Source organism: Plenodomus lingam (genome assembly GCF_022343315.1).
Source record: "Plenodomus lingam strain CAN1 chromosome Unknown scaffold_20, whole genome shotgun sequence".
NCBI lineage: Eukaryota > Fungi > Ascomycota > Dothideomycetes > Pleosporales > Leptosphaeriaceae > Plenodomus > Plenodomus lingam.
Genome location: NW_027093974.1, coordinates 2,323,559 through 2,343,733, shown reverse-complemented (window position 1 = coordinate 2,343,733; position 20,175 = coordinate 2,323,559). Strand labels below are relative to the sequence as shown.

General features: G+C 50.8%; 13 protein-coding genes across 13 annotated transcripts; 5 read left to right on the top strand and 8 right to left on the bottom strand.

Annotated features, from left to right (window-relative positions):
* Window positions 1–452: 452 nt before the first annotated feature.
* On the bottom strand, window positions 453–938 carry IAQ61_011826 (uncharacterized protein; the record flags this gene model as incomplete). Its single annotated transcript, XM_003844352.2, has 1 exon — window positions 453–938. The coding sequence occupies one exon, from the start codon at window positions 936–938 to the stop codon at window positions 453–455; it is 486 nt and encodes a 161-aa protein (XP_003844400.2).
* Window positions 939–1,157: 219 nt separating this feature from the next.
* Window positions 1,158–1,535, bottom strand: IAQ61_011825 (uncharacterized protein; the record flags this gene model as incomplete). The annotated part of the gene is made up of 1 exon (XM_066099368.1): window positions 1,158–1,535. The coding sequence occupies one exon, from the start codon at window positions 1,533–1,535 to the stop codon at window positions 1,158–1,160; it is 378 nt and encodes a 125-aa protein (XP_065950887.1).
* A 415-nt stretch (window positions 1,536–1,950) lies between these two features.
* IAQ61_011824 (uncharacterized protein) lies at window positions 1,951–2,322 on the bottom strand (the record flags this gene model as incomplete). Its single annotated transcript, XM_003844351.2, has 1 exon — window positions 1,951–2,322. One exon carries the CDS (start codon window positions 2,320–2,322, stop codon window positions 1,951–1,953), a length of 372 nt encoding a protein of 123 aa, XP_003844399.2.
* Window positions 2,323–3,121: 799 nt separating this feature from the next.
* Window positions 3,122–3,500, bottom strand: IAQ61_011823 (uncharacterized protein; the record flags this gene model as incomplete). The annotated part of the gene is made up of 2 exons (XM_066099367.1): window positions 3,122–3,385; window positions 3,465–3,500. The coding sequence occupies 2 exons, from the start codon at window positions 3,498–3,500 to the stop codon at window positions 3,122–3,124; spliced, it is 300 nt and encodes a 99-aa protein (XP_065950886.1).
* A 944-nt stretch (window positions 3,501–4,444) lies between these two features.
* IAQ61_011822 (uncharacterized protein) lies at window positions 4,445–4,781 on the bottom strand (the record flags this gene model as incomplete). The annotated part of the gene is made up of 2 exons (XM_003844350.2): window positions 4,445–4,657; window positions 4,713–4,781. 2 exons carry the CDS (start codon window positions 4,779–4,781, stop codon window positions 4,445–4,447), a joined length of 282 nt encoding a protein of 93 aa, XP_003844398.2.
* Window positions 4,782–5,647: 866 nt separating this feature from the next.
* IAQ61_011821 (uncharacterized protein) lies at window positions 5,648–6,327 on the bottom strand (the record flags this gene model as incomplete). The annotated part of the gene is made up of 4 exons (XM_066099366.1): window positions 5,648–5,663; window positions 5,738–5,793; window positions 6,055–6,173; window positions 6,315–6,327. 4 exons carry the CDS (start codon window positions 6,325–6,327, stop codon window positions 5,648–5,650), a joined length of 204 nt encoding a protein of 67 aa, XP_065950885.1.
* Window positions 6,328–7,712: 1,385 nt separating this feature from the next.
* On the top strand, window positions 7,713–8,450 carry IAQ61_011820 (uncharacterized protein; the record flags this gene model as incomplete). The annotated part of the gene is made up of 3 exons (XM_066099365.1): window positions 7,713–7,836; window positions 8,163–8,244; window positions 8,279–8,450. Coding segments are annotated over 3 exons (378 nt in total), but the record flags the coding sequence as incomplete, so codon positions are not given.
* Window positions 8,451–9,018: 568 nt separating this feature from the next.
* Window positions 9,019–9,273, bottom strand: IAQ61_011819 (uncharacterized protein; the record flags this gene model as incomplete). The annotated part of the gene is made up of 1 exon (XM_003844346.2): window positions 9,019–9,273. The coding sequence occupies one exon, from the start codon at window positions 9,271–9,273 to the stop codon at window positions 9,019–9,021; it is 255 nt and encodes an 84-aa protein (XP_003844394.2).
* Window positions 9,274–9,386: 113 nt separating this feature from the next.
* IAQ61_011818 (uncharacterized protein) lies at window positions 9,387–9,578 on the top strand (the record flags this gene model as incomplete). Its single annotated transcript, XM_066099364.1, has 1 exon — window positions 9,387–9,578. One exon carries the CDS (start codon window positions 9,387–9,389, stop codon window positions 9,576–9,578), a length of 192 nt encoding a protein of 63 aa, XP_065950883.1.
* A 1,387-nt stretch (window positions 9,579–10,965) lies between these two features.
* On the top strand, window positions 10,966–11,193 carry IAQ61_011817 (uncharacterized protein; the record flags this gene model as incomplete). The annotated part of the gene is made up of 1 exon (XM_066099363.1): window positions 10,966–11,193. One exon carries the CDS (start codon window positions 10,966–10,968, stop codon window positions 11,191–11,193), a length of 228 nt encoding a protein of 75 aa, XP_065950882.1.
* A 288-nt stretch (window positions 11,194–11,481) lies between these two features.
* Window positions 11,482–12,084, bottom strand: IAQ61_011816 (uncharacterized protein; the record flags this gene model as incomplete). The annotated part of the gene is made up of 3 exons (XM_066099362.1): window positions 11,482–11,503; window positions 11,583–11,897; window positions 11,948–12,084. The coding sequence occupies 3 exons, from the start codon at window positions 12,082–12,084 to the stop codon at window positions 11,482–11,484; spliced, it is 474 nt and encodes a 157-aa protein (XP_065950881.1).
* A 4,320-nt stretch (window positions 12,085–16,404) lies between these two features.
* IAQ61_011815 (uncharacterized protein) lies at window positions 16,405–18,077 on the top strand (the record flags this gene model as incomplete). Its single annotated transcript, XM_066099361.1, has 2 exons — window positions 16,405–16,634; window positions 16,748–18,077. The coding sequence occupies 2 exons, from the start codon at window positions 16,405–16,407 to the stop codon at window positions 18,075–18,077; spliced, it is 1,560 nt and encodes a 519-aa protein (XP_065950880.1).
* A 789-nt stretch (window positions 18,078–18,866) lies between these two features.
* On the top strand, window positions 18,867–20,092 carry IAQ61_011814 (uncharacterized protein; the record flags this gene model as incomplete). Its single annotated transcript, XM_003844342.2, has 2 exons — window positions 18,867–19,290; window positions 19,545–20,092. Coding segments are annotated over 2 exons (972 nt in total), but the record flags the coding sequence as incomplete, so codon positions are not given.
* Between the last annotated feature and the right edge of the window lie 83 nt (window positions 20,093–20,175).

Sequence of the window (20,175 nt, the reverse complement as noted above, 5' to 3'; positions counted from 1 at the left end):
GGACCCCCGCGACAAGCCGATGCCGCGCCATGGGTGATGGGAACCTAATCGAATTCCTGACTTGTGCATCAGACTTGCTGCACTGTCAATCTAATGGTGTGGGCGAGGTGCCGAAAGCACTCGAGTTACGGTCATGGGTTTCCTCAACACCAGCAGAGGGCGCTTAGAACGTAGTGTTTTGTGGAAGGTATGTTGCTTTGTGGGCATGGAATTCCTTTCTGAGAAGCATAGCTTGATGCTAGCATGCATGTGCGCATGTCGTTTGCTGTTTGCTGTCCTTGGTCGGAGTACGTGCGTACTGCTGGCCTGCAAAATGCAGACCCGTGAAATGACGGAGCTCCTTGACGCCTTCCCACCCTTTAGATAAAACGACTCAACTAAAAACTCCAGACACAGCCCTTGTTTCTCCGCTTGATGGAAACATGAACAAATACAGTCACTGGCGATGCAGCTTATTTGCCCTCCCCTGACGCCTTGCACACCTTCTCCGTAGCCTCCTTCAACAACGCACGATCTTGATCACTCATATGATCGACCTTTTCAACCAATAACTTCTTCAGAAACTGATTTTCCTTCCTCAGCGTGTCGTTTTCTGCCTCCAACCGTCTGGACTTCTCTTGCATTTCACGCGTTGCTTCCATCAACTGCTGTTCGCGTTGCTTTTTCTTCTGACGAAAGCGGGCGGATGCAGCCTGGTTGCGCTTACGCTTCTCTTCTTCGGCCTCGACAATGATGGGGTCCGTCATGAGTGCTGCATGAGCTGGGTCGGGAGAGGCAGCCGAAGAAGCAGATGTCGCAGTGCTGTCGGGGTACGGCGTACGGTAGGCGTTGAGGTTGTAGGAGGGACTCATAGGAGAGAAACCCTGGAGGTCCTCGAGGCCTACTTGGATCGGTAGTCCATCGTCGTAATGTTGAGATGGATGCCCCGCCGTGGGCATGCTGTATTGATGTCCTGAGAGATGATGTCAGTACCCATTTCGATGTACAAGAAAAAGCGACAGATATTGGATAAGTAATCGCTCGATAGGGCTCGATTTTATTTACCCATACTGCCTGCTATGCAAAGGCACATCTGCAGATGGGTGAGCGCTGCTGACGCCGGGGTGCGGGTGCGAGCACGCCATCGTGGTGTCCATGAACGTCATCCAACACCAGCGTCAAGCAGCAACCCAGGGAAGTGGGCATCGTGGCCACGAGTGAGAAACGACAGGATAACAAGTTCGCACAAGGATTTCGTCGGCAGCGATTGTGACCAAACATGGGAAAATGTCCAGACTGAAATCGAGTAAAGACTGAAACTTACCAGAAAGCGACATGCTGCTGCTGTGCGACGCATAAGGAGTGTGTTGGCCTTGTGGGTAACCCTCATGAGATGGCAAATGCAGCGAAAACGCATGACTACTCCGGCTGCCGTTGTTGAAGAAATCGTTGGCATCAAGTAGGTCGAATTGGTCAGGTCCAGACAAATTCCCACTTGCAGATGCGTCGATGAAGGTCGGCATTCCAAAAGCTTGCTGGCGATGTGTTTCCGACATTACTCTCCATCTGCATAAGCGCCTTCAGCGTGATCTTGCCAATTCCAATGCGTTTTTTTGGAGAATGTTTGCGAAGAGTGTAGATGGAAAGTTGACGTTCTGACTATTTGTTCGTGGAAGCTAGGAGCCGGTCTTTCTGGGATGTGGATACTGACGTTCCTGCTCTGCATGCGCGATTAGAAGCCGTCCTATTAGGAGAATCGGATCGTCCAGCAGTGTGCCTTGGTTTGTCTTTGGGTAATGCCCCCCACCTGCTCTGTCGAGAGTCTATGTCGAGTGCTGAAGTTGGCGATCCAGCGTGGTTGCGCCATGTTATCGGTCGGGGTACCGGTACCGCGTGTAAGAGTGGACCTCCACGCTTTTACCTAAATCGTAAGCGCTTGCACCTTGGATGCACCTCGACATCGACCATGGCCTATCCCAGGCAGCCTCTCTTCACATGACATGTCGATGCTTCCGCGGCTGCATGTCGTCTAAAGCCAATCAGGGCATCTTTGGAGCGTGTGTCCATGTCCACGCTGAAAGCCTGATGAGCATGGGGAAGATCCATCCTGTTCGATCTTTGGACCGTGGCAGATGACAATCTGTGAAGGGTGGTGACCATCATCTGACGCATCTTGTAGAGATGCCATCCAGGTTGTAGAGGCACGTTGCCACTAAAATCTCGGTAGTAAACGAGTAGACCCGAACTCATGCCAGGTCGATCGAGCCTGCGCTCTACCCACCTTTCCTTCGTGTCTTCTGCAATTCCGAGGCTTGTACCTGTGGGGTGTAGGGAACGGAACATGGCTGATAGGGTAATGAAGCGACATGTACAGCGCGCTTTCGCAGTGGGCATTACTTGCTTTCGAAATGCTTACTAACAAGACTGCATGCCCTGTGGGCTCTTGTACTGCTATCCTCATCGTATGTTTTAGTGTCATGCCGCTCCTGAGAATGAAACCTTTCATCGCCCAGCGAATGGCCGGGAGGCCCGATCTTGGGGTCTTGACGATCCCAAGCTTGGGTGGGCAACACACTGCGCCCATTTGCGCTGACTAGTTCGTATCTCTTCAGTTCGTCTCATCTGGTCGCGTATGGTTCGTCCACCAGAGCCTGAATTTACCTTCAACTGCCAGATGTTTCTTTGCATGAAACCCATTACGGTATATGCGCTTGATACCAAGACAGAGGGAGTCCACTCGGTCGCTTTTGGGTTCATTCTGTACGGATGAGTACATAGGTCCACCACTGCACAGCGACACGATTTCGCGAAATTGGAATTATACATTTCCAAGGCCAACAATATTCCATAGTCACATCAGATTTTCCGGTGCCGTGCGTAGATCCATGGTAATTTAATGTAGAGCGCGAAAACGATCCCTTCTATTTCGTTCCATGACGTGCTTCATGCGGGCGAAACGAATTCAATCAAAGTCAGATAGATATGAATCAAAGGACGAGAGCTCTTGAGAAAGTCGGAGAGATATCCTGTATCAGAGACTTTCAAAATCGCGCAGGCCACGGTAGGTGTTTGGATAAATGGTGAGCCTGCAGGATCCAGATATCAACGAGTAGCCTTATGCACCCTGTGCTTGTTGTGCATCTCAAGTTGTTCCCATTACTCTTAGAAATTCAGCTTCTTGTGCGAACTTGCTGTCTGCGTTGCAATCTAGCGCAATGGCGTGATAGCTCGGGCCTTTGCCGTGCACTCTAGGACGTACCAAAGTGTCAGGCGCACATCGCGAATCTGGTTCCGGTTCATTTCCCCCTGATTTGTTCGGACCAGGGCCCGTTGATGAAATGCCGTTTGCGAGTGTACTCCTGACCGTCTTGGGCTCTTTCGTCGAGGAGGCGTCATTGATTGAGCACTGTCGTGTCCTGGTCACAACAGATTATGTGACGTTCTTGAAGGCGATATGCTTGATACTAGTCATCCAATAGGAATACATGGTCGACCAGAAGGTTAGAATCCTTTGGAAACATTTATGGTAGTAGGTAGCTACTCCAGCGGTCGTAACGAAAAGTCGTTGTCAAAGGATTCGGGCGTTGCGTTCCGCGCAGGACAACATCGAGTCCAAGCAATCTCTGATACCGGTAATGGTAGAGGTCAGACATTCAGTGTGCGTGTTTGTGCGTGCAAAGTGCCAACGGTCACAGTGCGCGTGATGACATTGCGAAGGAAGATATCTTCTCGGCCTGTCGCCTCGATGTTCGTCTAATTGGCAGGGGGGGAATTAGTCGAAAGGCTCATTACGAAATTGGCGGGGGCGGTGCCGGTACCCAGGAGCGGAAACCCACTCCGAAAGAGAAAGGTGACCCCCCGAAACTCCATGACCATCATCTTCATCAAATGTCTAAGCAAGGATTTTCTCCTATCTCTCTAGCCATTCCATCAAAGTTCACGCTTAGAGAGGTGCTATCTCCCATCGAGTTCACATACAACGAAATGCCATGGTGCTGACGGGCCCTAGATTCCCAGCAGGCGTCGGCACACCTTCTATGTGTGCGTGAATCGCAAGCTAACCTCAGATCGCAAAGCATTCACTATGACCCCGTCAAATAGTGCTCCCTGACCAGCTTGTCCGCTTAGATCATCCGACGAACCGACGCACATCCAGTCGTCGACGTCTCCAGATCGGCATGCATTACAGATGTCATCCACATGTAGCGGGCCGTAGTAGCGAAGAGCTTATTTCGACTGCACTTGCGGGAAGAACCCTGCCTGGTCTCCTATGGTGTGTTATATCCAAGTCTTCCCCCTGACCAACTTTTGGCCCTGATGTGGTATCCCGAAATGTCCTGGAAGATCTAGATAGCTTCCTGAGCTGTACCTAGAAAACCTCGTAATGATACCCTCCTCAGCTTTGTCTAGTACAACAACCACAGCAATATCGTGGCATAACATACTCCGGAATACCTCATCACCTTCATTCTTCATCTGTGTTAACCCCCAGAGATCTAAACCCCATGCCTTCCAGACTCAATGACCCCACCCCTGCTTCAAAACGTGAACCCAAATCGCGCCCCGCATCCCAGCACTGGCATTCTGGCGACACCGAACGAAACACGAGCGGTGCGCCGAGACTGCTCGGCGGCAGCGGGTCGCTGTTCGGCAGGAGAGTGTAGACGGTCAAGCGCCACTGGTCCATAATCAGCATCGCAGTTTACTAAACTTGTTACCCGCGGAAGCCTTACTTCTCCATGACCTTCGTAGACGCTCTGAGCATTGTTCCACACCAGCTCGGTGCTCAGCTGCGCTGTCATACATGCAGAGGTCTGAGTTGCGGCCCCCATGGACTACCACACAGAGGTGCATCTGCTCCATGACCTAGTAGCGGTGCTAGGTGGGAATGATGGTGGTCAAGGGCGGGAGTGGGAGGTACAGAGCCGGCCAGAGGCTGGAGAATTCTCGAAAGTAGCGAGGTGGTGGTGAGGAGACAGGGAGTACGAAAATATCCTTCTAAAAGAGAGGAAAGCTGAGGGCTGTACGGTGGTGGCTGTGATCTGTGGGGAAACGCGAGGTATCGAGATCTTCCTAAGATCGCGTTGCGTAGAGCAAGCAAAACTGCGAGGGAGAGTTGACAATGGGCAACAGCGGCCAGTGCGGCATTGTTGCAATCTTTTGGTCAAGGCCGCGACAAGCTCTTTAAAGCCTTGAGAGCCAGAGGTACTCAGTACAGGTAGCTGTTGGCGTACAATGGTTCTGAGCGATACAAACATTACAAGGCTTTGCAATGTCTGCTCATCTTTGCTTTCATGGTGCAGCCCATTCGCTCGCCGGCCATGTTTTCGATACTCAGATGCCTTTGCTCTGGTGGTCATCCGCAGCCGCAACTCCAACACCAGCATACGCCAGAAACTCCGTCGCGCACTTCCCACCGCAAATCCAGAAAATTTCGATAGTTCTTCTTGCCGAAGAATTGCACGCTGCGATATAGCTTGCAGCTTTCTAGGGCGACAATACTCCCATAAATCGGCCATCGATTGTCCAAAAATATCTGCGCCAGCCCCCACAACAAAGCTCCTTCAGCCCGCGCTCACAACGAGTTATCTCCTCAGTAAAAGAAAAGTTGACCGGCTTACTGAAGTACTCTGTATCGGCCTCGAAGGCTCTTAGTACATGCTCTGTCCTAACGAGTCGCCTGGCTAAACAATTACTGTCAGTGCCAGCTCCACCGAGCGAACATGCAATACTACAGAGGCGATTGAAGGAACCTTACAAGGCGTATTGAGTATCATGGGTAGCAAGAAATGGCCAGGAACCCGCCTTTCGACACTGCTAAAGTAAGTACGGATTGTTGAAGCATGGCGCAGGTATACAAGTTGACGATGACAGCCAAACTTAAACTGTTTCAAAACCGCCTGACAACGCCGAAACGTGCCTACGAGCAAGCTTACCGATGTCCCTATTATATATACCTGGCTCAGCTCAGCCATCGCACGCCGTGCAAAGTCACTTCGAGGCATACGCAGAGACACCATGGCACTGGTACTGCCGCCAATGCAAAACGGACGCGGGATGCCTTGAATAGCGTACCGCATAAATAGGCCGGCATTTGTTCCGCGTAGCTTGTCGAAGAAAGCGATTGTTAAAGCTCCAGGATCGCCCCATATGTGGCTGTTGCGTGGGGTGCCGGGATAAAAAGATACTCTCCCCTTGCTCGTATTGTAATTAGAACACCGTCCTCCGTCCTGATAATAGGAACACTTGGGCAAATCTCTGGCTCACATGCTGCGCAGAAAGCTCCAACGGAGTAATATGCAGAAAAGAAAATTCTTGACGTGAAAATGACATACAAAAGCCTACCATTGCCCACTTATTCGCTCAAAGTGCGTGGCTACTTCTAGCTCATTTCTACGGCCTCTAGGGACTTGTTGCGTCGTAACTGGTTTTGTGGGTAATAGAGACGGCGGAGGGTACCTTTCCAGCCACCGAACTCTCCTAGGGACTTGCAAAAAGATCAAAAAGATCACCAGAACTATAGGTGATACCTTGCTCTTCTGGTCCCTAACACTATTCAATCTTTACCTTTCTTGTTCTTCCTATGTGTCTCGTGCCCCTGTAGTACGAAGTGGGTATAAAATTGCAAAAAAAGACGGACAACTTCAGAGAAGTCGGGGGCAGAGCCTCTAACACCGCGAATCGACCTGCGGGTAGTTTATTAGCGGAACTCGGCCAATGTTAACAGAAAACAGAAACGCAAGCTGCTGCTGCTGTTGCAGGGGAGTTTTGCCTAGGCCATAAGGGCGTTCGGACTTCCTTTCAGATAAGCTTACTCGGCGAAGGATTTACCAATTCTAGTCATTATATAGTGGATTGGCGTAAGATTTGGTATAATCACGAGCAAACGTGGCAGTGGCGGAGGACTGGCCGTGCGGGGTGTTGTGACGGGAGAGGCTAAACGTGAAGGCAGCTTTCGCGTGCCGTCCTGCTGCGTGTTAGCTCATACAGCCTCGTAATAGGACGCACCTAAGAGACAATCAAGAGACACTTTGTATCGATGTCAATGTCACATGTCAGCAGGGGAGGCAGAAATGGGCCGCGTGCATATACACAGCTCGCTGCGCCTTAATTATATGCTCAGCAACCTTGTATGGAGCTGAGCTCCAATAAATTTCCCTGAAAGATATGCATATCTTTTTCTTTGAGTATTTTTTCCAGTGGACGGTACTCGCCTTTGCTATGCGGAGCCTGGTGGTTGAAACGATCCGCGTACACAACGCATTATCTTCTGGCTGTCGTCGAACCGCATCATTATGGAGTCTGCGAGACGTTTCCTATATCCTATAGTTGGAGAGTGCCTATAGAGCACATATTTACGACCCCTGTGTGGTAGGGTTGATGCTTGCGCCTTCGCAATACAGGTCTTGTGTGGCGGCATCAGGGCGCTATTGCGTCCTTTGCGGATGGCCGCTGAGAACGCAGAAGTTGGATGATTCCCTGGTGTCTCTCAACCTTGACCTGATGCTCAAGTGCATCACAGCTTGGGGCTGAATGTGGCTCTGATGACTTCAGAGTAACGATGAAATCCGGCTTTTTATACGATGATATGCGTGGTGTCGATAATGGATGGTACTCATGATAAATTGCAGCCAGCACTCAATGCGACAATCTTGACAGCATATTAATCAGCCCCTTGACACTATTGTCGTGCAAAGCATGAATTTTCGACTCAGTGACTGTGCCGACTCCAGTTGTCTCAAAAATTTGCTCATGCCAACATGGCAAGTATGGCCTGGAAGGGCATCGCGTTTGGGCGTACTCTTGCTTCCAAGCAATCCAGCTGGCGTCGCATGTTATCGCAGCTCCTGTCATGCAGTGTAAAGCGCTAACATTTTGAGTCTAACTTTGACAGACTCAGGGGTGTATGGAAAGTACGGGATGCGACGATGCCTTAGTCCACACGATAAAACGGCCATCTTCCTTGATGAATCATGGCCGGCCAGCTAGGGCTGAAGATCTTCGATAAGACTATCGAATCATTGTCTCATCTCCTGAGTTGTAGTATCCTCGTTTGACGCATCGAACGCACAGAACGCAATATGCCATGGTATAGATGATGCAATACTTTGCACGCTCATGTAAATATTGTAGTGCGACGCACCATCTCTGAGTACCAAAATCGAAGATGACGAGTACTACAGTACGTGACAAGCCGCTCGTGCAAATTTCAATCTTTGACCCTTTGCAACCCCAAGATTGGAATTGCATGGACGGGTCAAAGGGGTAGACTTTATAACTTAAAGCCCTTTTCTAATAGACCCGACAAAGGGGTCTGTGGCAAACTTCATGTACGCGAACGTGGTCACTCAGGGCGACATTTGATGATGAAAGCCTCTCCGTGTCGGACGCGGACGCGTATGCCTCGTTACAAGGCTGCCATTGAACGCAAGCTGCACATACTGCTTGAGCTGAACATGCAGGGCGCATAGTACAGGACCCTTTGCCTGATTTAGGCCTAAATCCCAAATGGCCAGTGTGCAGCATCCCTCTGGGTTAGATAGTGGCAGATAATGAACGGGAGCAAAAAAAGACAAAAAGAAGGCAAAAAAAGACACACCCAAACGGGCGGAGACTGCGAGTCTCGACCGACCTGTTACTTGTTAGCCGGTCACCCCCTACCACCTGGCTGGCTGCAGCACCAGGTGGAGGGGGCGATGAAAGATTTCCCAATATATAATGATATATACTTAATACAGCTGACTTTGTCGGTATGTTCCTGTGCGCTTTCCGGTATTGCTTTGAGTTTGGGCGCGGATTATCAAGGAGGTGAGGTCACCTTCGCACAGCCGCCACAAATGGACATGTACCAATGACACAACACGTATTTACGACCTCTTGTAAGTGGCAACCCCTACAACCCTCTCACGCATGATTTTGCTGGTATTGATATTCCTCTGCACACATCTGCACGTCGGGAGTTGCGGGCACCCAAGGTATGGCATGTTTGCACTTTTCGTAGTAGGCACCTGCCTTTTCCTCACGAATATGCTGAACGCTTTATACGCAATCGCACTGAGAAAGTCGACTTATTTCGCTTAGGAGGAATGATGAGGCCATGTGTGCTCTATGGTCATCATCTGCAGCATCATCTGGTGAGCCTTGATTCGTATTCATAGCAAGCGACCAGCCGGCTGTCGGACGGAGTTCTTCTGGATGCTGAGCAGCGTGCCCTGGCGCTCTCATTTGGGCACCATTCTCAAGGTAGTGTTTCGGGATCATGCTGCCACGGCTACCCATGGTTTCCTCGGCCATGTTGTGAATCAGTGCCGGGTGCCACTCACGCTTGATAGCGTAGAGAATTCACTACCGTCGGTAATGTTCCGACATGTGGCATTCCCATGCAAGCTAAATGTGGCCCAGAACATATGGCTGCTCCCAAACATGGTCTGCTTGTTGCTGCCAGCTCAAGGTGGAGCACGGCCTTTGACGACAAACCTCCCGCTCCAGCTCCAACTCCAGCTCCAGCTCAGCCAGCAACCACAACTTGCACACTCGCTGCGAAGCAGGAAGCTTTCAACTGTCGCTGCGAGCTCATGCAGCTGTTTTTCGTGGTATAGCAGAGATCAGCGGCAACATTGACACAGAAGCGGCATGTGAGTATTCCACACTGCAACTCCAACATCTCTGACAGCCGACACTTTCGAGCTCGCAAAGATCCACAGAACGATCCGAAGAAGCAGCGCCAGCGCATTGCGCAGCCATAATCCATCGCGAACGCTCCGAAACGATCCCCTCACCGTCCGCAGCCCCTCCGATATGAACTTTGCGTACGCGTAAGGTCAACGAGCCACAGGAGCAAGGGCATATGTCGATCAACTTGTAATAACTGCCAATCAGTGCACTACACCGTCTTCAAAAGTGTCAAGCTCAGCTGCGCTCGTTGCCAACATGTGAGATCACGGCGACCGTCTGGTACTATACTCGTGCTTGTAGAGCTACCGCAGATCTGCAGTCTGCCCTGTACCACAAGATTGGTGAGCATCTGCTCTTTCGCTTCCTGTATTCCGACCGACGGTGGCTTGCGCAAGAAGCCATGGAGTTGTGTGGTCGTCTAGGCTCATAGCAATCACATAACTGATGGATGGAGGGCCTTCCGCATTCTGGAAGTTCCACGTTTCGAGAGAAACTTGCTCGCATCATGATAGATGGATGGATGGGAGATATGTAGCCTCTCGGCATTACGAACGGCATCGGAGGAAAGCATAACTTTTCTCCACATGTGCATGCAAGAGACGGCGGCGTATAGACGTGGCGACAGGTTTCAAATACCCCGTGGAATCGATTATGGGCAGCGCCCCACTGTCGCAGTCACAACCAACAAAGAATTGCTGTAGAAACGTTTGAAGACAGTCTCGAGAAGAGGGCTTGTTGGAGGTTCAGAATGTCCTCTCGATCTTGCTGCACCAAGGACCAAACGACTGATGCATCCAAGCTTGAACCAACAGCCTTCTCCACGAGCTTTCACATACGATGTCTGGCGGCATCAGCTCTATAATTACCAGGAGCGATCGGCTGAACGGGCTCTTGGAAACTGCCTTGCCGCCTATGGTTCGCTACGAGTATGATCCACGGTGTTTACTTCGTATCGCTGGTGTGGTTTCCAATCATTCTTCGCAGTGATTACGTAGGTTGGCCTTTGGGATAAGCTTACATCACCTCCTTAATCCCATCGATTGCGAATACAGTTCCATACATCCAGCTGAGTAAAAGCCTTCCTTTTGTCGAGTCCAGCCAGGGCCACCTATATCAACGGTATAGAGAACATAACTCTCATCGTGGCGGCGCTGAGGCCGGGATGATCGACACAGAAGTCGGGAGGACAACCAAGTTTACTGGCAAGTAAGGAAGGTGTTGGTAGGAAGAATTAATCCTCGATCGCAGTTTTGTTTTGACCCTCATCATGAGGGCTCAATTGCGTCGCCAGGCCATGTCTGTTGCCCGACCATGACATTCGCAGAGGTACATCGTTCGCATCGCTTTGATGACATGACGGTTCGTCAGCCGTTTGATGTGTGGCAATACATCGACGAGGAACAAGTTGCAGGCACAGAACTCAACCAGAAGCTGTTCTGCCAACCAACTCTTGAGGTGGCTGAAACAAAGCATACAAAGTTCGGCAGTCTCAGTAATTTGCCGTGCGATTCCGTACATCCAGCTTCAGGATCCAGATAAGGTCATCATTAAATGCGATAGGGCAATGGCGACATGGCCTTAAACACGATCGGGCATCCTTATACGGGTCGCTGCGTAGGCCATAACGCGTACGAGCGCAAACCAGCTCTTACTTCGAGAAACTCCTGAAATGTATAGCATTTCAAGAAACGCTGCGAGCAGACCGACTGAAATATTTAAGGAGCGTTCAAGAAGCCTCGAGTTTTGGACTATGGCGGTAGAGGCGCTCTTTGAGAGTTATTCGTCAGCATGGGCAATCTGTCCTTGATCACGACGATGATCAGATGTCTAACAGAAGGCGATACGAGTCCTTCGGCGGATCTTAGCGTCTTCACGCACTCGTGGATTGCCATCCTTAATCAAGGTGTGACGTCCAAGTACAATCGCACCTTGCAGCTTTGCGTGAGGACGAAACAATCGACATGCGTGGCACAGCCTCTATAAGGATAGTGGTGTTCGTTGGGTTCACACTGCGTCGCAGACCAGAAGAGCACAAGGCGACATTGCAGATGGGTTTTAAGCTGCAGTAGCATCCGCAGCAAAAGGCCGAGCCAGCCGTCGTTAAGTCTGCATTCGAGTACGGAGTAGCTGGGAAATTTGACGCTACAAAGCTTTGCTGCAACCTTGTGAGAGTAGGCATGGCGTCCCGCTCGCGTCGGCGTTGTTCTTTGTCGGCCCCAACATAATTGTCGAGACCATCAGCGCTGAGGCCGCAGCTCTGCTAAGCATTTTCATGCTGCACAGTATGACTGACAGTACATGAACTTGTTTTGGTATCCTGATTGCGCGAAGCGTTCGATCGGTGGCGTAGCAGAATGGGGCTTTGCCGCAGGCGCTGGTCACGCTGACCATGTCTACAATCGTGGGTCGGAGGCTGGAGCGGGGCTCCATCCTGGGGTTTGGTCATCTTAAAAGCATCCGTAGCGATGCTGAAGATGTGACCTTTCGCGTGTCCGCCGACAAGTGTGTCGTGTGTCGACTAGTAAATCTGCCCGTTTCGGCGGTCTTCCAAGCCGCAGGACCCAACACGTACTGGAGGGACCTCTCACCCTAGCTGCTACTACCGCAGATATTGTGTGATGTGAGGGGGAGCATTATCTCTTAACTGGACTCTTGTTCTTGGCCTCTTGCTCACCTGGCTATGGTGTTGTGTGAGGGGGTCTCGGGCGGGGTATTGTGGTCGATGTGAGGCGCAAGCCCACTTAGGCAATGAAGCTGCAGCATTGGGAGACGGAAGCTTCCATGTGCCAGCACAAGATTCCGTCGATGATCTATTGTCGAGTCTGCAGTCGCAGCTCTGATGGAAGAGATGGTTAGGTTATCGTTGACGTGGAGCATGTGTGGGAAGGAACCGCCTCGATGTGGGGCTCCCCATGGCTCAGGAGGCAGGTGCGGCGATGTGAACAGGACAGGAAGGGTACGAGTATCTGGCTGTGTGTCATGGCAAGGTACGGTAGCCAAGTGGTGCGATATGTTTGGTGGTGGGGGATGGGGGTGGTCGGGTCACGGACTGGTGTTGTGACGAAGATCCCAAGGGGGGCCGCGGAGAAGAGGGGGACGCGCCGCAGTTGAGCAGAACGACCAAGATATCGAGCTGGAATATCAAATGGTTCTATTGCACGCAACGGATGACTGCAAGAGAGTGGTTCGATACGTACCGCGTACTGTGAAGAGTGTAGTCGATTTTACAGGTCTCGAGCTCGCTGGAGTGGGTGGCAAGTCGGTCCGAATCATCCATGCTCGAGTTGGCCCAACCGCCCCGGCCCCATTCCCGAGACTCCATCTTCCATCCTCGAGCAAGGACTCGAGTCGACAACCAGGCTGCAGCATGAGGCAAAAGGCCTGGGATGTTTCGCTTTGTGAATACACGGTTGCGGGCAGATCTATGAGATGGACGCGGTCCTTAAGCTGTGTGTAGCAGTTACATGTGCAAGTAAGCCCACACCCTTTCCAGTCATGCGCACGGATCTCGGACTTGAGCTAACGGCAGGGCAGATAAGACGTTTAGTTACTTTCGTACATATTTTTTTTTCGCAATTCACTGGAGAACTTGACTTTCTCTCCATGCCTTTCCTTGTGCCTTGATTCCCCACATGACAAAGCTGTGCCAAGGCCAACAACCAGCCTGGCCCGTTGTGCTTTCCACAAGGCTTAGCGCTGGGGAACTTTATTTCCACGTCTGCTCACTGCCCCTCCCTCCACTACTGACCACTGTAGCAACCCTATACAGCACCTCATCGCCGCTCCCTCACGCCCGTCCATCCAGCAGATGACTCTCATCCCAAGTGACTGTACGTCCCTGATATGGAGCCCAACCTAGAGATCCTCCCCATGGTGGCTCCAGCCAACACGAACACGCGAGGATCTCGTCACCAAATCCGTCTGAGCGTCTGAGCATCACGCGTCTCACCAGGTGCCACAGCAGGACCCTTTTCATGAGATCCTACCACGTGTAAACAAACGAGCGATCTGTATAGCAGTGAATTGGGGCCTTGGTATTTGTAAGCTTCGAGTGACTCTTGGCCTCGAGCTCTGCGCCACCAACATACCGTCAAGCTGGCCTCACACACTCAAGTCTATACGCTTCTGCTAGATGTACAGCTGAGACTCCTCTAACATTGCAGAATCTGGAGACTTCGATGATTTGCATGCACTCGCCTGAAAGCCAGCTAAAAGGCAGAAGACGTATGCTAGACCAGCTAGAACTCTCTGCCAAGAACTTCCAATCCGACAAGGTACACCGCTTCCGTCCCTGATCATTATACTTCGTTACAGAACCATGGGTCGTAAACTGCCCCTGTGAACCCTCGCATTAGCTGGCAGCGTCCAATCATAACAGTAACACTACGATTATCCAATGGCTCACGTTGATAAAGCATCACGTCGCCAGACCATAGCGCTAATGACCAGATTCCAGACGGTCGGCTCGCCAATACCCACATTTTTCACACTTCTCGCCGCTATGTCGTGCTGACAGGCTGTTTTTTACATACTTCTACACAGTCCTCACCTTCCTCTGAAGGATTTAATCTTTCGACCATAGCTTATTTGGCTATGTTCATCGAGCATTATATCTATGAGAGGACCTGGCAGGCAGGCTATGATTGATATTCGGACAGAACATGCCTGGCCGCCGTTGAAAATCTACTCCGCTCTTCCGACTCTAGTCAGCCTGACAGCATTCCAGCGCAAATTAGTTTGACACAACAGGGACCAAGGTCGTATTGCGCACCACAGAGATTACGTTTGGGTCGACCAGATCGTCAGCTTCTACTTGACCCTGATAATCCCGAAGGTCATGAGTTACGACATTCACGTGGGCCGCTACTTTCAGGTAATACGTATAATTGTTTTTCTTATATCACTCATCCGAAAATGAATGTCTCCTCAGGTTATATTCTTTCGTTCGGTGTCGAGACATAATAATTAATGACGACAACAGTGAGACGACATCAAGTCCAAGCAGTTCCTCGGTCTCGTACAGGAGCTTGCTTGGTCTGCCCCTTGCATACCGTTCTATTCTGTCTCTTTCTCTTTCTCTTTCTCTTTCTCTTTTCCCTTCTTTCGCACATCTCAAAGCATAGAGTTCTCTAAATTTCTTCACCCTCTTGAGATGACTCAACACTTCTTGCACTTATCTCCTCTTCTCCTCTTTCTTCGTTTGGTCAATGTCGTTTTTCTACTCGTTTAATCAACATCTTTTTCTCGTTTTCTCTTTCTTTCTTTTGGTAAACTTCATTTCTATCTCTCTTGATGGATTTACATTGACCGGGTCAAGTCATTCAAAGCAGCTTCTGCCCCGTCAGACTGTCCACGTCCCAGTCTGTGTCCACAGCCTAATCCTCGAAATGACGTTCGTATGTGCACAGTGGAATTGGCCAAACATCTCCGAACCATGGTTGCTATAGGCAGAGGAGAGCTTGTATAAGATCAGCCCGTTGGCCTCAACATTGGGGCTTGCCATGCTACTTGCGAAAACTATTCTACGCTTGACGCATCGCTTTTTCAACTCGTTCTCGAAGTTGCTTTCTGCATGCCTCACCCTGTTTCTAACACTTCTCGATAACCAAAATCCTACGTCACCACGTTTATATTACGGAATCGATAGACGCATATATCGCATTTCGTTTGGAGATATACGTCACCATTGTCAACTCAGACTCTATCTTGTTGGATACTGTTGCTGCAAGACAGTTTCTTTGCTGCCCTCTCTCACCTGAGCGCAAAGCTTAGGCCAGCACAACTGCATTGCAGACACTAAGGCGCTATCGCTGCCTCCAATTGGATCCAAGGTCGCAGTGCATGCTCAAGCAGCTTACTTCAGAAGCAGAAATTACCCTCAGATTGCATCCCAGTGTGCAGTTATTGCTACTGCTCGATATATCTTACCCCTCTCACCTTCCATCCCTGTGAGATTGTGTTACGTCAGCGATTGCTGCCCCCAGGTTTGGAGATATACCACCCGCACTACATAGGAGAGGCTGCAAATATCGACAACTTTTCAGTTACAGGACCTTCGACGTACGACCTGCAAATTTCAAGTGTTCCTTATACAAAAGCAGTCGCTTGACTGAAGATATCGAGAGGTCTGCTGCAGCTATCTTGGTAGAACTTTGTCGAATTGCAAGGACCTTATCGAGGCTGTCGTCGTCAACGGCCGAGCTTTGCAGAGCTCAAAACAACGCTAGCTTGTGTCTGCCTTCTCATTCATCACGCCGATTACAGGCTTCTCTTCATCCCACCACCTTCTCAGGGCCTACGACCCACCGCATCGACACCAGGTACGTACTTGCGCGACATAGCCGTTCCATCCGTCATTTCCCATGGCATTCATCATGTGTGGGCATCTTCACATATGGCATGGTCGCCTGCGTAATCCTGTGCAATCCGGCCCTGTCCTTCTCCTTCCTCAAGTCTGCTCCCCCGCTCCCACGCCATGGGTGGGACCCAGCGCTATCTTTCAGCTATTGCTTCAAAACTTTGCTTACTTTGCAATAGCCGCTGTGAGACCGTTACAATTCGCTCTCGGAACGTCACTGCTACGGTGCTCAAGCAACTACAAGTGAGTAGTCTTTACCTACCCCGCTTAGCCTATATTGGGACAACGTCACGCTCAGCTTCACCACCCTTTTGGTAAGTTGATATCAAATACATCAGGCGCGCCGCACAGGATATTTCTCTGCAGACGTTTGCTAACCTGTACAGGTTGCCATGGCGCCATCTGACAATCAGCTGAACTTGATCAGCACTTACGACAACGAGTACGAACACTTATTCAGCATGTCCACACCCGCGAACCGCAACGGCTACGATGCTGCATACGACATGGCCGAATTCAATGAGCCAGCCAGCTGGGCCTCAGATGTGCCTTCCGCTATGCCCGACATCGCAGACCATAGTGTCCCGGGTAGCTCTGACATGTTTCGTGACGGATCTAGCATGTACTCCGATACGTTCTACCAGTCTACCGCAGGATCTGAACAGTTCTTCGAGGCTCTTAGCGAATTGTATGCATATGAAAACCATTATGACGGACCTTTGCTAACATGCTTAGTGATGGCGAGGATGCCCAGTACGCTGACACCAATTCCGACAAAATCAACGATCTTGACGATGCTACTGTCACGAATCGCCCTATGAGTATTCAAACTAGCAGTAGCATTGATAATATTGCTACCATGAGTTCTCCTATGGGTGTTCAAGCAAGCAGCGGTTTCGTAGAGGAGTCTGAGATCAAGTCGGAAGGCGAGGATGCCCGCTTCGATTATGTAAGTTACACACCTTCCTATACTGGTGAATACGAAGAGGAGGACGACCATAGTGAAGAGAGCGATGAGGGTTCCTTTGAAAGTTCTAGGGCCAAGACTATCCCGAAGACCAACAAAGATGGCGCCCGGCGCAAGCCACGCCAGCCCCGCGCAAAACTTTTAAAATGGGGTGATAACGACTGGAAGAATGTTGTCCTCGGCATCATCTGGGCTTGCGGCGAAACTGGTGTGCAGATCCCCTTCGATCAGGCCGCACAAATCGTTGGTGAGAGCTGTACTGCCGGTGCTTTACAGCAAGCTGTGTTGAAGCTACGCCAGAAGCAAGTCGCCGAGGGCAACTGGATTCCGTCATTACGCATGGCATGGACTCGCAAATCTAGGAACTCTGATCCCTCTTTGTTCGATGCTAACGACGCCAAGGTGTCCAAGGAGGTGATCAAAAGCAAGACGATGCTGCCAAAGAAGAAGGCAACACGTTTCGTCGGTAATCAAACCCTCCTCATCACCCTCAAGTATGCCTACAGAGAGGCTGATCAAGAACACTTAGAAGCCATCAAAAACCTTGGTTCCAAGATTAAGGGTGCCCTGCAGACCCCACTTCACAGTCGCCAGCGCGCCGAAGAACAGCGTCTCGCCAAGCAGAGGGCCCGCGACAGTAATCGCAAGGCTCGCATTCACGACAGTGTCCTGACGACTTATCTGCCTCTGGATGACCCTACAGGCATGCCGACGCCTGCCCTGACCCCGACCTCGGCCACTCACACCCAGCTCGGCTCTCCGGCCACTGGTACGAGCCAGTATAACGAGTTCATCGTAGCTTCACGTGGTGGTGTTGAATACATTCCGGGTAATATGGGAGCTACCAAGAGCATCATCGCGCGATTCATGGGCTCACGAGCTTCCCAGCCTCAGGGTGCTTTCAAGTATACACCGTACAGCAGGATTGATCCATCTGCGGCAGGCTACGTCATGGACCGCGGCATTGGCGAAGTCAGTGATGAAGACAGCGACGTATTCCACGCACAAGCTGCTCTCGATGTCAGCCGTGGAGACACAGAGGTCAAAGACTCCTTATACGGCCCCAAGTCTGCTGAAGATCCCTTCGCACTCTTTTAGTGACACCTCCAAATGTTGTCTCAATCCTGGTACGCTGAATTTGGACTTTATTCTGAATGTAAGATGACACCTACATTATTGCCACCACACTTACTAATACTTCTTTAAGCTGTCACTGTCACCTAATCTGGCTCATCACTTGTTCCTCTCTACGACTGATCTGTCCGGCTTGGATGCAATAGTGCATGACTCACGATTCTTGCGTTATGACCTGATGGCTTCTGATTATCTTGAACGACACGATTGCACTACCTCGATTTCTGCGACACGACTTGAACGAAGTTTCTGGAAAATGGTACAATTGAAACAAATTTTGGTCTCTTGTTACGTAAAGGGACTGAATAAAGTACATGAATCTATGGAAATTTGTGCTCAAGGCCATCATGACGGATTCTAGAAGGGCTGCACGATTTGGTCTTCTCTGACTGGCATATTCCGTGCAAATGCATGTCTCTTTGACATCATCGGGGCGTATGAGCTTTCGATTTCTTAAAACAATAATGGGTGCTCAAATACAAGTGTTCGAACCTGAACCCTGTGCGTTCCAATGTACTGTGTGTGATAGTGATACTTATGGTGATTATGCTTCTTTGACAAAACGATATGCCAACTAAGCCAACCCTTTTGAGTTTCTTTTGATATCTCATTCACACTCCATCGCCATCTTTCTCAAACAACAGCCTCTGCACCCCCAGTCATTACCCCACCCCGTACCCTTCTCTCTCACACATGCAAACTAGTCTCACTTTTTGCTTGAACAGAATTTTCCGGCTATCAAAATACATAGCGCCGTCCTCCTTACTCGCACTCAAAGTAGCATCCACGCACCCACGCTTGCCCACATACTTGAACTCACACCCACGTCCCCACTTCCTCCCAAGCACAACCACCAAGCAACCCCGCCCCAACCCATGGGCCTCTTCTCCCGCAACCAAAAAGGGCCCGACCTACAGATACAAAATCGCCGCCGACCAGGACCGTGCAGGACGTCGGCTTCTCCACAATCTAAACGCCGGCAATGTCGATCTCGGCGGGCGCACCTTTGTGCCAGGTCAAGAGACTATGATGCCTGATGAGAATGGGGTGCCGGTGTTTGTGGAGTATATGGGGGTTGTGGGAGGGGAGGGGTGCTGGAAGCAGCCGGTTATGTTTAGGGATATGCAGGAGAGGTTGCATAGGGAGAAGGCGGATAGGAAGAGCAGGGGGAAGAAGGGTAAGGTGGGTGGGAGGGAAAGGTGGGGATTCTGGTGGTCTGGGAGGGGTTGGGAGTACTGGGAGATTTCGTGGTTTTGGGGAGACTGGAGGTCCTGGAGGGCATGGAGGTCTTGGATCATTCGGAAGTGGTAGAGGATTTGGAAGCACTGGAGACTTATACCAGCCTGTGATACCAAGCGGAGGCATAAACGCAAACCCATCTCCCCCCCTCCTCACTACCTACGATACCACCACCCCTATATTCGGCGGCAGTATGCATCAAGCCTCCGTGCCCACAGCCCAAAAAACCGTACGAACGAGAACGCTCCTCCAGACACCCTACCCACCAAGCCCCAGCATCCAACTCGCACTTTCTCCTTGCTCAAACTCGCTTCGACAAGGAAGTCCAGGCCTTACAGGCCTCGAAATCCTTTTTCAGCCATACCAATCCCACGTCCTCGCGATGTGTCCAACCTCACGAGCCCTTGTATACACCACGCCATCACACTCCGAGCCATGCGTTTCCAGCTCCATTCCAGCACTGGCCTACAGACTACTTCGAATCCCAAACTCTATCCCAGTTCCCGCCCCAGCTCCAACAAAACCACCACACGACCGCACAAAGCATCCCCGATCCCCTAGTCACACAACAAGGACCACTGGGCATGTACGGCAAACGCGCATATGTCCCCGGTCAGACGGAGCTGCAGAGGAAGTTCACAGGGAGCCAGACGGATCCACAGCAGCGGTATGAATATCTTGCTGAGCTGGATAAATTGAGAAAGGAGAATGAGAGGCAGGGACGTGGGGGATGGGGGTGAGAAGGCGGAAGGTGGCCTGTGTTTTTCTATTCACTTGGGAAGCAATGCTGTCAATTGAGAGAGTTTATTGAAATAAAAGTGGT